The sequence below is a fragment of the Lutra lutra genome, chromosome 5 (genome assembly GCF_902655055.1).
Source record: "Lutra lutra chromosome 5, mLutLut1.2, whole genome shotgun sequence".
In the NCBI taxonomy this organism is placed as follows: domain Eukaryota; kingdom Metazoa; phylum Chordata; class Mammalia; order Carnivora; family Mustelidae; genus Lutra; species Lutra lutra.
In genome coordinates, this window is record NC_062282.1 from 154,883,159 (window position 1) to 154,897,613 (window position 14,455).

Consider the following 14,455-nt stretch of genomic DNA (forward strand, 5'->3'; position numbering starts at 1 on the left):
AATGAAGATGGCGGCCTCCTGGTCTCTGGCCCGGAGGAGCCGAGAGCCCGGGGCCCCACTCCTCAGTGCGCCCCCAGAGAACAGCGCCCAATGACTCCCGCCACCCTGGCCTCTGGCCGCTCTCCGAGCTGACCGCGCCTGCGACCGGTCCAAGGCAACCCCGAGCTGAGAGTCACTCCTCGGCTCTGTCTCTGTAGGTGGCTTCCCCGTTCCAATACCTGTGAGCTCTGTGACACTGAGACACCCTCAATCCTTCTGCGACCCTGCGGGACCTGAGGCCGCGCTGACCCCGCCTGGGCTTCACCCCAGTTAAGCCTCTGGAGCGATGTCCCTCAGCAGAACAGACTTTTAAAAGTCCTGATTTTGCTCCGTTGCTCTGCTGCTCGCCGGGAGCCGGCCCCTCCCCCCACGGTCTATCTTCCCGTCGCTTTGGATTCACTTTTCCGCCAGTCCTACCTTTCAGATAGTGGTTGATTTTCTGTTTCTAGAATTGCTGTTCTTCTTCTCTTCAATCTCCTGTTGGATTTGTAGGTGTTTGCAATCTTTAGATAAGCTATTTAGCTGATCTCCGCTACCCGAAGTAGTCTCAGCCTGCTACTTCTCCGCCATCTTGACTCCTCTCCTCCGGTGGATAACATTTTTAATGTACTTTTGGATCCTATTAGCTAGAATTTTGTTGAGAATCTTGGCATCCATATTCATCAGGGATATTGGTCTGAAATTCTCCTTTTTGATGGGTTCTTTGTCTGGTTTGGGGATCAAGGTAATGCTAGCTTCAAGAAAGAGTCTGGAAGTTTTCCTTCTGTTTCTATTTTTTGAAAGAGCTTCAAGAGAATAGGTATTATTTCTTCTTTGAATGTGTGGTAGCATTTCCCCAGCGAATCTTTCAGCCCCTGGGCTCCTGTTTTTTGGGAGGTTTTTCATCACTGCTTCAATCTTGTTACTAGATATTGGTCTATTCAGGTTGTCAATTTCTTCCTGATTCCATTTTGGAAGTTTACAGGCTTCAAGGAAAGCATCCATTTCGTCTATGTTGCTTAACTTATAGGCATATAACTGTTTTAAAAAATTTCTGATGGTTGTTTCTATTTCCTTGGTGTTTGTCATGATCTCTCCCTTTTCTTTCATAATTTTATTAATTTGGGTCCTTCAATCTTTATTAATTTGGGTCTTTTTCTTTTGGATTAGTTTCACCAATGGTATATCAATCTTATTGATTCTTTCAAAGAACCAGCTTCTACTTTTGTTGATGCGTTCTAATGTATCTCTAATTTCCATCTCATTGATCTCTGTTCTAATCTTGATTATTTACTTCTTGTACATAGGGCTGACTTAATTTGATATTGATTTTCCAGTTCTTTAAGGTGTGAAGAAAGCTGATGTATTCTGGATTTTTCATGGTTTTTGGAGTGAGGCATGGATGGCTATGTATTTTCCCCTTAGGATCGCCTTTGCTGTATCCCATAGGTTTTGGAACGAAGTGTCTTCATTCTCATTGGCTTTCATGAATTGTTTAAGTTCTTCTTTGATTTCCTCATTGATCCGAACATTCTTAAGCAGGGTTGTCTTTAGCTTCCAAGTGTTTGAATTCCTTCCAAACTTTTTCTTGTGGTTACGCACCAGTTTCAAAGCATTGTGGTCCAAGAATATGCAGGGAATAATCTCAATCTTTTGATAGGTTGAGTCCTGATCTGTGACCCAGTATGCAGTCTATTCTGGAGAAAGTTCCATGTGCATTCACAAGAATGAGTATTCTGTTGTTTTAGGGTGGAATGTTCTGTATATATCTATGAGGTCCATCTGTTCCAGTGTGCATTAAAAGCTCTTGTTTCTTTACTCATTTTCTGCTTGGATGATCTGTCTATTACTGAGAGTGGCATTTTAAGATCCCCTACTATTCATATATTCATATCAATATAACTCTTTATCTTGATTAACAGCTGTCTTATGTAGTTGGCTGCTCTCATATTGGGGCTATAAATATTTACAATTGTTAGATCTTGGTAGATAGACCCTTTTAGAATGATGCAGTGTCCTTCTGTATCTCTGACTACAGTCTTTAGCTTAAAATCTAATTTTCCTGAAATGAGAACCATTACCCCAGCTCTCTCTTGAGGCCGGTTGTCATGAAAGATGCTTCTCCATCCCTTCACTTTCAGTCTGGATGTATCTTTAGATTCCAAATGTGTCTCTTGTTGACAGCATATGGACTGCTCTGTCGTTTTATTCAGTCAGCACTCCTGTGCTGTTTTATGGGAGCATTTAGGCCATTCTATTGAGAGTAATTATTGAAAGATATGTTTTTATTGACATCATTTTGCCTGTGATGTCCTTGTTTCTATAGATTTCTCTGTAAATTTTTGTTCTATGTCAATCTTGTTTTTTTTTTTTTCTTTTATAGAACCCCCCTTTAATATTTCTTGTAGTGTCAGGTTGGTGGTCACATACTCTTTTAAACCTTGCCAGTCTTGGAAGCCCTTTATCTCTCCATCCATTCTGAATGTCAGCCTTGCTGGATAAAGTATTCTTGGCTGCATATTCTCATTTATTGCCCTGGATATGTCTTGCCAGCCCTTTTTTGGCTTGCCAGGTTTCTGTGGACAGGTCTGACATTATTCTGATGGACCTTCCTCTGTACTTAAGGAATATCTTCTCCCTAGCTGCCCTTAGCACCTCTTGTCCAAGAAATTGATCTGTGAATTTCACAATTAAGTGTCTGGATGTCTTTCTACCCTCATTGATCTGGAGGGGTTTCCTTTCTGCCTCTAGGGCACGAGCACTTGTTCCATTCCCCAGATTGTGGAAATTTTCATCCAGAATTTGTTCAACTATATCTTCTAGGCTTCTCTCTTTCTCCACCCCCTCAGGGATCCCAATAATTCTGACATTGGAATGTTCCATGATGTCATTCATTTCCCTAATTCTGTTTTCATGGCTTCTAAGCTATTTGTTCCAAGACTCCTCCTGATCCTTCTTTTCTATCAGTTTGTCTTTTACATCACCAATTCTATCTTCTCACATGGTTGCCCTAGCTGTTAGAGTATTTAGATGAGATTGGATCTCATTGATAGCATTTTTAACTTCTGCCAGGTCAACTCTCACTTCAACCCTTAGAGATTCTATGTTGTCACCAATGGTTTTCTCGAACCTAGCCATTGCCTGGATAATTGTTATCCTGAATTCCCTCCCAACATACTGTTTATGTCCAAATCCAATATTTCTGTGCCAAAGGACACGTTCTTTTAATTTTTCCTCTGTTGGGTGTTCGCCCTCCTAGCCATTTTGGTGAGAGGTGTTTGAGGGGATGTATAGCTGAATATATCAACTGCTATCGAGGCAAGGTGCACCTTCTCCACTGATGTCTTCTGCCTCCCATAGAGATCCAGAGGTGTATAGTCTCACATCCCAGGCTGATTTCATGGGTGTTCAGAGTGTTCTGGTAGATGTTTACCTCTCTTTGGGGGACCAGTCAAAACAGGGTCTCCTACTTTTCTGCCATTTTGCCCCTCCCTCTTTTATTTTTTTATTTAAATTCAATTAGTGAAAGTATAGGATATCATTGGTTTTTGATAAATGTTCAGTGATACATCAGTTGCATGTAACACCCAGTGCTCATCACATCTCTGCCCTCTTTAATGCCCATCACCCTGTTATCCCATCCCCTCACCCACTTCCCTTTCTGCAACCCTCAGTTGTTTCTCAAAGTTGAGTCTCATAAGTTTTGTCTCCCTCTCTGATTTCTGGTTATTCATTTTCCCCACCCTATTTTCCTCTCCACTATTCCTTATGTTCCACATATGTGTGAAACCATATGATAATGTTTTTCTCTGCTTGGATTATTTCACTTAGCATAATCCCCTCCAGTTCCATCCATGCCCATGTAAGTGGTATGTATTCATCCTTTCTGATGAATGAGTAATACTCCATTGCATATGTGTACCACTTTTTCTTTATACATTGATCTGTTGAAGGACATCTAATTTCCATACATAGTTTGGCAACTGTGGCCATTGCTGCTATGAACATTGGGGTACAGATGGCCCTCCTTTTCACTAAATCTGTATCTTTGGGGTAAATACCCAGTAATGCAATTACTGGGTCATAAGGTAGCTCTATTTTTAACTTTTTAACTTTAACCAGAAACATCCATACTGTTTTCCAGAGCGGCTATACCAGCTTGCATTCCCACCAAGAGTGTAAGATGGTTCCCCTTTCTCCACATCTTCATAAGCATTTGGTATTCCCTGTCTTGTTAATTTTAGCCATTCTGACTGGTGAAAGTGATATTTAGTTGTGGTTTTGATCTGTATCTCGCTCCTGGTAAGTAATGTGGAGCATTTTTCCATGTCTATTGGCCATTTGTATGTCTTCTTTGGAGAAGTGTCTATTCATATCTTTTGCCCATTTTTTTGATGAATTATTTGTTTTTAGGTGTTGCTTTTGAGAAGTTCCTTGTAGATCTCGGGTACCAGACCATTATCTGTAATATCATTTGCAAATATTTTCTCCCATTATCTTGATGAAGTACTAGAGTTCATTTTTGCTTTTGTTTCCCATGCCTTTAGAAACATGTCTTGAAAGAAGCTTCTGTGGCGAATGCTGAAGAGGTTACTACCCATGTTCTTCTCTAGGATTTTGGTTGGAACTAAGGCAGAACTTGGGATGAGCACCACATTTTGTCTGAAAGTGTTGAATCACTGTATTGTACACCTGAAACTAATATTAGACTGTATGTTAACTAACTAATTTAAATAAAATTAAAAAAAAAGAAAAACTTTGGGGTTTTTTTGTTTGTTTGTTTTGTTTTATCACATGCCATCTACAAAAAGAATTAATTTCACTTCTTTTCCAATTTGGAAGTATTTTATTTATTTTCCTTAATTAATGGCTTTGGCTACGATTTCCTATACTATGTTGAAAGGAAATGGTTGATTGTGGACATCCATATTTTTTCCCTAATCTTAGAGAAAAACTTCAGTCTTTAGCCATTGAGTATGATGTTCCTCTCTTAAATTTTTATATATGGCCTTCATTATAGCGAGGTTGTTTCCTTCTACTCCTAGTTTTTTCAGTGTTGTTTTCATGAATTTTTGTTAAATTCTGTCAAATGATTTTTTTCCTACATCCCCTGAGGTATTCATGTAATCCTCCCCACCCTTATTCTGTGGTGCATCATAATGATTGATATTTATATGTTGAACCATCCTTATGTTCAGGGGAAATCTCACTTGATCAAATTGTATAATCGTCTTAATGTGTTAGTGAATTTAGTTTATTAGAATTTGTGGAAATAACATTGATCCTCTTTTCTTTTTTTACAAAAACTAAAAAATTTTTAAAAAATAAAAATTTTCTTGAGGCCAAAAGAAGGAGGCAGGTTTATTCTTTGTTCCTCATAAAAAAAAAAAAAAAAAAAAAAAAAAAAAAAAAAAAAAAAAAAAACAATGAGTGGGTTGCAGGTTTGTGAGCTTTTGGCAATCTGAAAGCTGCTTTTTGTATTTCACGGGAGATCAGATTATTTCAATGCCATACAATTGAATCCAGCTGTTAGAAGTTATGTTTCCTCAGCCAACCCTGAAATTCTGAATTCTTTCATTTTTTCTTAGGAGAATTTCATGTGTCCTTCTTCATAGGTATATTTAGGCAGATGAGTACATTTGTCATTTGGGTATATAGGAGCAATAATGATGCTCTGTGTTATTTTGAAAAGCACTGCAGTTTCAGGATTTTTTGTTGGAAGAATTTGATCTTTGGTTGGTGTTCTAAAGACATCAATAAGTTATTTTATATTTTACTTTTTAATTTTTTATTTTCACACAATAAGGGGGTCAAAACAAATGACCTCTAATATATCCATGATTCTTATAACCAAATTTATCAGATCCTAAAGTCTCTTAAAACAATTCAAAGGAATATGCTAACATGTGGTAATAATTAAGTATGGCAACCTAGGTCCCTTTTCACCTTTTTTGGGAGGCATCTACTGATCACTATACTTTTCATAGCTGCTATGACATCCTTGTTTCTCAGGCTATAGATGAGGGGGTTAAGCATAGGGGTAAGAATAGCATTAAACATAAAGAGGAACTGGTTTATTTGGGGGGTTTTGGAAGATCCTGGCCTCATGTAGACTAATATGGCAGGACCAAAGTAGAGAGAGACCACACAGAGGTGGGAGAAACATGTGGCCAAGGCCTTGTTCTTACCTTCAAGGGAGTTCATACGGAGGACAGCAAGGAATATGTGGATGTAGGAAGAGAGGATGAGACTCAGAGGGATGAGGACCACCAGAAAGCTTGAGATCACCACTGAATTCACATATCCTGAAATGTTCTCACAAGTGAGCTTCAGGAGTGCCATGACCTCACACAAGAAGTGTGGGATCTCTCGAGGATGACATATTGATAAGTGCATGGCATAGGCTGTATGAACTAGGGAAGTTATTGCCCCTCCTACCCATGACCCAATGACCATCTGTTTAGAGATGGTATGGCTCATCAATACTGAGTAACGTAGTGGATTGCAAATGGCAATGTAGCGGTCATAGGACATAAGGCTCAGTAGAAGGCACTCAGAAATTCCTAAGGTTAAGCTGAAAAAGATCTGGGCTCCACATCCTGTCTGTGATATGGTTCTTTTCCCTGAGAAGAAGTTTGTGACCATTTTGGGGACGGTAGTGGAGATCAAGGCCACATCAATAAGGGAGAGCTGGCTGAGCAAGAAGTACATAGGAGAGTGGAGTCGAGAATCCAGCCAGATGAGGAAAATGAGAAGAGAATTGCCCATTACAGCTATAATGTAAACAAGAAGAATGAGGCAGACAATGATCACAAGGTGACTAAGCTTAGGCCAGAGCCCCAAGAGGACAAAATCTGTGGTAACACTCTTATTGTTTATCTCCATGGCTGAACATCATTGCCCAGAAAACAATGATAAGAACACTATTCCATCCAATGTGTTATTGTACATTTGCTTTTCTTACTCTCAGGACTCCTCTGAATAAGTTCATGTTCACTTCATTCTTGTTGTTATCTATTTGGTATTATAAGTAACTCTTGATATACAAAATTTTCATTAACTATATTTCTTGCATTTCTCAATAAACTACTATTTACACATTGTAGTGATTACAAACTAATCACTAATAATAACCAAACAAGAACACAGGTACATTTAACATTCTATCAACTAAAAGCTAATCAATTTGATGAAAATGTATCATGTGTATTTCTTAAAGCACTTACAAATACATCACCTTGAGGTATTGTGCAGATATAACTTCAATAGAAGGGCAATGATCATTTTAGATTTATAAAAGTCAATGTTTTCACTCAGTCTTGGGAGACTTCAGGTAAAATGAAGAAGACTCTCTTGAAGATGAGAAAAAAAGTCTTTGATAACCTGAGGACACAAAAACATTTTCAGAATTGAGTGTTTTCTGTGCTTACCTTTTCTCTCTCACATAGGGAATTTTCCCATTTGCCCATGAGTCCTCCTTGCTCTAATCCTAACTCAAGTATCTCTTAAGTCAGGTAACCTAGAACAGAATTTCTAATCACAGCAACATTATTTAAGAAAAGACCTCATAAAAACAGCTGCTGCTAGTTTCACAGAAGTTTTCCTATTCTGCATGAAGTCTGTTTCTTTCATCAAAGTAATTAAAGGTACTAGCTGATGCTGTATAAAAGTAAACAGAAGGTAATGATGGAGAAGATTACTAGAGTCCATCTTACAAGAAGTACTTTGTTTTAAATGGTAGAATAATATCCAGTTTAGCAAAGGTTTTATTGGACATATAAGCTGTAGAAGCAGATAAGGTATTGTAGATAAGTTAAAAACAACCTCTAGAGGATCAGTACCAGAGTTTGAAGCTCCCTTCCTCACACACACCACATTTACCTGCCTGATGGCCCTGGTGTAGTTGGATAATCCTTCTGTGTCTGTCTTCCTTCATTTGTAAAATTCGACTGAAGTATACCCACATCACAGGAGTAATATATAGAGTAAAAGACTTAGTGAACACAGAACACTGTCTGGCCAACAGGTTTAAATGGTATATTAGGCATACTTTGGAGTTTACTTTGCATAAATGGGAAAACCAGTGCTTTCAGGTCCTTTAGTAGTCACAGAAATGTGCATATATGCATAGTCAGAGTGAGTTCACTGTTTCTTGCAGATTTCACCTGTACCTCTAAGTACAATTAAAAATGTAAGGGACACGAATTTATAACATGTGTATAGGTGTGATGGAGGAAGAGTTGTGACTAATCCATAAGTTTAAAACATACATTTTTCAAAAAACTAGTGAGTAGAGAAAAAGCAATTCAGTTTTACTTTAAGTGCTGAAGTGTATTACCCACTTTCAAAGTCCTAGCTCAAATGCTCTCTTCTGTGGTCCTGAGGCATGATTTCACCTCTCCTACTCTCTTCTATATTCATCAGTCTCTCATGGTGTATATTGCATTATGCCTTATACCATGTTATTAATGGGCAAATCTCCTTTCCCTGAACCCTGTAGTTTGATAATATTTTAAGAAGAGGGGTTCTGCTTTTTGTATTTTTCTCTGCTTTGTAAATATTTTGAACACTGAAGCCTGCCTGAGCCTATAACTTGAACACATGGTTATCAATAATTGTGTGATAATAAACTTTGCATATTTTCTATTTCATACTTTCTGAAGAGTTAATGATACAATATCTGATTTTCAGTTTCATGGGCCTTATGAAATAAAATGTTGTGGTTACTTAAAGTTGCCTGATGGAAATATGCCTGTACAATTCTCTGGACCTAGTAAATCATATTCTACATGCAGTTCTCATAATTAAACCAGATAGAGGAATGTAAAGTACAGTATCTGTATTACAAAAAAAGGAAGAATTGATACTCACTGAAATTAAGTGACTTGGTCAAGTTGATTCAGTGTCACGTGACCAATGACACCTCACAGAGTAAGTCAAGTAAGACTTGATATCCTATCAGATGTATCTTTCAGCTATACATATGAGATTATATTCCCATAAAATCATGTATTTTTCTGCTAGATTTAAATAATATTTATGCTAAAGTAAATGAATTGGAGATTTATGTATTGACAATTTATAACTTTATACCACATTCTTTCCATAACTCATTTCACTGATTCACTCAGTCTTTCACTCTACACATGTCTATTGAGTTCAGTGTTTGTGCTGGGCAAACTCTAGGTTAGATTATAAGGTTTCAAGGACTTGTGATACTTACTGATACTCTGGTATCCGTAAGGATGAGGGAAACTAACCATTATTAAAATAAAATGTGACATTGGTTTTAAAGGAAATTGTTCAAACTTTACAAAGAAATAAGGGAAGACTTTGTGTTGGAGATAATATTTTAATTACGTCTTTAAAATGTGGAAGAGCTCCAGTTTCAACGCATCATGGTCTGAGAGTATTCAAGGAATAACCTCAATCTTTTGCTATCGGTTGAGCCCTGATTTATGACCCAGTATGTGGTGTATTTTGGAAAAGTTCCATGTGCATTCGGGAAGAATGATTATTCTGTTGTTTTAGGGTGGAACGTTCTGTATATATCTGAGGTCCATCTGGTCCAATGTGTCATTCAATGCTTTTGTTTCTTTACTGATTTTCTGCTTGTTTGATCTGTCTATTACTGAGAGTGACATGTTAAAATCCTCTACTGTTAATGTATTCATATCAGTATGACTCTTTACCTTGATTAACAGTTGTCTTATGTAGTTGGATGAAACTGGATCTCAACTACAAGAAAATATTTGGAAGGAATACCAACATGGAAGCTAAAGACCACCTTGCTAAAGAATGTTTAGATCAACCAGGAAATCAAAGAAGAACTTAAACAATCCATGGAAGCCCATGAGAATGGAGACACTTCAGTCCAAAACCTATGGGATACAGCAAAGGCAGTCCTAAGGGGGAAATACATAGCCATCCAAGCCTCATTCAAAAAAAAAAAAAAAATTGAAAAATCCAGAACACAACAGCTTTCTTTACACCTTAAAGAACTGGAAAATCAACAACAAATTAAAACAACCCTACACACAAGAACTGAAATAATCAACTTAGACCTGAGATCAATGAGATAGAAACAAGAGATACAGTAGAACATGTCAATGAAACTAAAAGCTGTTTTTTTTAAAGAATCAATAAGATCAATAAACTGTTGGCCAAACTAACCCAAAAGTAAAGAGAGAGGACTCAAATTAATAAAATTATGAATTAAAAGGGAGAGATCATGACTAACACAAAGGAAATAGAAACAACCATTAGAACTTATTAAAAACCAGTTATATGCCAATAAGTTAAGCAACCTAGATGAAATGGGTGCATTCCTGGAAACTTATAACCTTCTAAACCTGAATATGGAAGAAGTTGACTACCTGAATAGACCAATATATAATAACAAGATTGAAGCAGTAATGAAAAACCTCCCAAAAACAGGAGCCCAGGGGCTGAAAGATTCGCTGGGGAAATGCTACCACACATTCAAATAATAAATAATTCCTGTTCTCTTGAAGCTGTTTCAAAAAATAGAAACAGAAGGAAAACTTCCAGACTCTTTCTTGAAGCCAGCATTACCTTGATTCCCAAACCAGGCAAATAACCCATCAAAAAGGAGAATTTCAGACCAATATCCTTGATGACTATGGATGCCAAGATTCTCAACAACATTCTAGCTAATAGGATCCAAAAGTACATTAAAAAGTTTTCCACCATGACCAGGTGGGATTTATCCATGGGTAGCAAGGGTGGTTCAACATTCGCAAATCAATATGATAGACAAATCAACAAGAGAAGAAAGAAAAACCACACGGTCCTCTCAATTGATGCAGAAAAATCAATTGACAAGAAAAAGCATACATTCCTTATTAAAATGCTTCAAAGTATAGGAAGATGGAGGGAAAATTCCTCAACTTCATAAAATCTATCTATGAAAAACCCATGCCAAATATTATTCTTAGTAGGGAAAAGATGGCAGCCTTCCCACTGAGACCAGGAACATGACAAAGATGCCCACTCTCACCATTGTTGTTCAACATAGTACTGGAAGTTCTAGCAACAGCAATCAGACAACAAAAGAAAATAAAATGTATTCAAAATGGCAAAGAAGTCAAATTCTCTCTCTTCACAAATGACATGATACATTATATGGAAAACCCAAAGACCCCACCCGAAACCTACTATAACTCATACAGCAATTAAGTAATGTGGCAGGATACAAAATCAATGTAAAGAAATCAGTTGCTTTCTTATACACTAACAATGGAAATACAGAAAGGGAAATTAGAGAACCAATTCCATTTACTATAGCAACAAGAAACATAGGATCCTGGCGAATATACTTAACCAAAGATGTAAAGGATCTGTGCTCGAGGAACTACAGAACACTCATGGAAGAAATTAAAGAAGACACAAAAAGATAGAAGGCCATTCCATGCTCATGGATTGGGAGAATAAACATTGTTAAAATGTCTATACTGCCTAGAGAAATCTATACTTTCAATGCCATCTCATTCAAATTCCACTGGCATTTTTCAAAGAGCTGGAGCAAATGATCCTAAAATCTGTATGGAACCAGAAGAGACCCTGAATTGCTAAGGAAATTGTGAAAAAAGAAAACTAAAACAGGCGGCACCACATTGCCTAATTTCATGCATTACTACCAAGCTGTGATCACCAAGACAGCATTGTACTGACATAAAAACAGACACATAGACCAGTGGAACAGAGTAGGGAGCCCAGATTAGGACCCTCAACTCTGTTGCCAAATAATATTCGATAAAGCAGGAAAAAATATCCAGGGGGGGGGGAAGTCTCCTCAATAAATGGTGCTGGGAAAATGGGACACCTGTGTGTAGAAGACTGAAACATGACCATTCTCGTACACCATACACAAAGATAAACTCAAAATGGATAAAAGACCTCAGCATGTGGCAGGAATCTATCAAAATCCTAGAAGAGAACATAGGCAGTAACCTCTTTGACATCGGCCACAGCAACTTCTTTCAAGATATGTCTCCAAAGGCGCATAACAAATAGCATGGAGGACAAGGGGAGATGGAGAGGAGAAGGGAGTTGAGGGAAATTGGAAGGGGAGGTGAACCACGAGAGACTATGGACTCTGAAAAACGATCTGAGAATTTTGAAGGGGTGGGGGGTGGGAGGTTGGGGGCACCAGGTGGTGGGTATTGTAGAGGGCACGGATTGCATGGAGCACTGGGTGTGGTGAAAAATAATGAATACTGTTATGCTGAAAAAAATAAAAAAAAATTATAAAAAAATTAAAAAAAAAAAAGATATGTCTCCAAAGGCAAAGGAAACAAAAGCAACAATGAACTTTTGAGACTTCATCAAAATCCAAAGCTTGTGCACAACAAAGGAAACAGTCAACAAAACAAAGAGGGAACCCACACGATGGGAGATGATATTCACAAATGACAGTACAAAGGGCTGATATCCAAGATCCATAAAGAACTTCTCAAACTCAACACACAGAAAACAGATAATCACTTCAAGAAATGGGCAGAAGACATGAACAGACACTTTCCTGAAGAAGACAAACAAATGGACACATGAAAAATGTTCATCATAACTAGCCATCAGGGAAATTAAAATCAAAACCACATTGAGATACCACCTTACACCAGTTAGAATGGCCAAAATTAACAAGACCATAAACAACGTGTGTTGGAGAGGATGTGGAGAAAGGCGAACCCTCTTCCACTGTTGGTGGGAATGCAAGCTTGTGCAGCCACTTTGGAAAACAGTGTGGAGATTCCCTAAGAAATTAGAAGTAGAACTTCCCTATGACCCTGCAATTGCACTACTGGGTATTTGCCCCAAAGATGCAGATGTAGTAAAGAAGAAGGGCCACCTGTACTTCAGTGTTCATAGCAGCAATGGCCACAGTTGCCAAACAGTGAAAAGAACGAAGATGCCCTTCAACAGATGACTGGATAAAGAATGGATATATGATCCATATATACAATGGAGTATTACGCCTCCATCAGAAAGGATGAATACCTAACTTTTAAATCTACCTGGACAGGACTGGAAGAGAGTATGCTGAGCAAAATAAGTCAAGCAGAGAGAGTTAATTATCATACGCTTTCACTTACTTGTGGAGCATGAGGAATAACATGGAGGACATTGGATGAAGGAAAGGAGAAGTGAATTGGGGTAAATCAGAGGGGGAGACAAACCATGAGAGACTGTGGACTCAGAAACAAACTGAGGGTTTGAGAGACGAGGGGGTTTGGGTTTTGGTGAGCCTGGTGATGGGTATTATGGAGGTCATGTATTGCATGGAGCACTGGCTGTGTTGCATAAACAATGAATTTTGGAACACTGAAAAGAAATAAAATAAAATGGGGAAAGAATTAAACTGGAGTAGGTACCTTTAAAAAATGTTGAAGAGCTTTACCATTTGACAAAGTGCATTCCAGGTCTCAGGAACATTGAGCATAAAGAAGCAGAAGGACAGCAGAGAATAACATAGAAATTCTTCAGGGTTATGGCTTAGACTTTCGATAAAATTGACAGGAAGTGAGATGTAATATTAGAAGTAACTTTCAAATGGGGAGGGGAAAACTGGACTCTGTTATGATCATGAAGGAAAGGGAAATGAAGTGGAAATGTTAATGGATTTAATAATATTTTATTAAGCAAAACTTTGGCGAAATTCTAGAAATTTGCAGATTCTCAGTGCTCAATGCATGTTTCCTGAATGCTAGATATTATAAGTATCAGGAACAGTGATCACACACTGTGCTGCTCGTAAGAATTCATAGTGCTCTCCGTGGACATGTCATAATAAGGCATCCTACTAAGTTTGTCAAAGTCATATAAACAATGGTCCATATAGCAATTGGACAAAAAAAAAAAAAAATCAGTTGTTGCCCGGATCTTAGAACAGTTGTAGTCTGTGTGTAGGAGAGCTGTAACACTTTTGCCATTTTTACCATACAGACTGGTCTGTAGGAATCACAGGGGATACAAGGAGGGCAAGAACTCTTTTCATTTATGATGATGATTATATATATATATATATGAGAGGTCAATGTATTTTAACTTATACTATATTTTCCTGACTTAAGACAAATTATGAATAGGACTGTCATCTTCTCTACTTGAATCCTTTTTTCAGATGGTTTCCCTGGCCCACTTCTTGTAGTCAGCATTCTCAGGTTTTCTCATATTTTCAAGTATGCTCCCATTAACTTATCTGCTGTATATATTGTTCCAATATTTAATCTGTTTGGGTGATGGAGAGACTAAATTTTTAGCAAAAAGAAAAAGCCTAAGGAAAAAGGAAAGATCTCTAATGCTGGAATGCTAATCATTATCAGAGACAGGGAAATTTGGGGGTCTTCCTGGCCTTTTCCAGGTCAAGCTATATAGAAGTAGTTGCCCACTCCTCCCACCAGTAATGGTGATACCT

General features: G+C 37.9%; 1 protein-coding gene across 1 annotated transcript; it reads right to left on the reverse strand.

The window, feature by feature from the left end:
• Nucleotides 1-5,934: 5,934 nt before the first annotated feature.
• Nucleotides 5,935-6,903, reverse strand: LOC125101249 (olfactory receptor 2AJ1-like). Its single transcript, XM_047731828.1, has one exon. The coding sequence runs from the start codon at nt 6,901-6,903 to the stop codon at nt 5,935-5,937; it is 969 nt and encodes a 322-aa protein (XP_047587784.1).
• Nucleotides 6,904-14,455: the final 7,552 nt, after the last annotated feature.

What these genes read in the sequence shown, in the direction of transcription:
- LOC125101249 (XM_047731828.1), bottom strand. Translation starts at nt 6,903, where the DNA reads ATGGAGATAAACAATAAGAGTGTTACCACAGATTTTGTCCTCTTGGGG.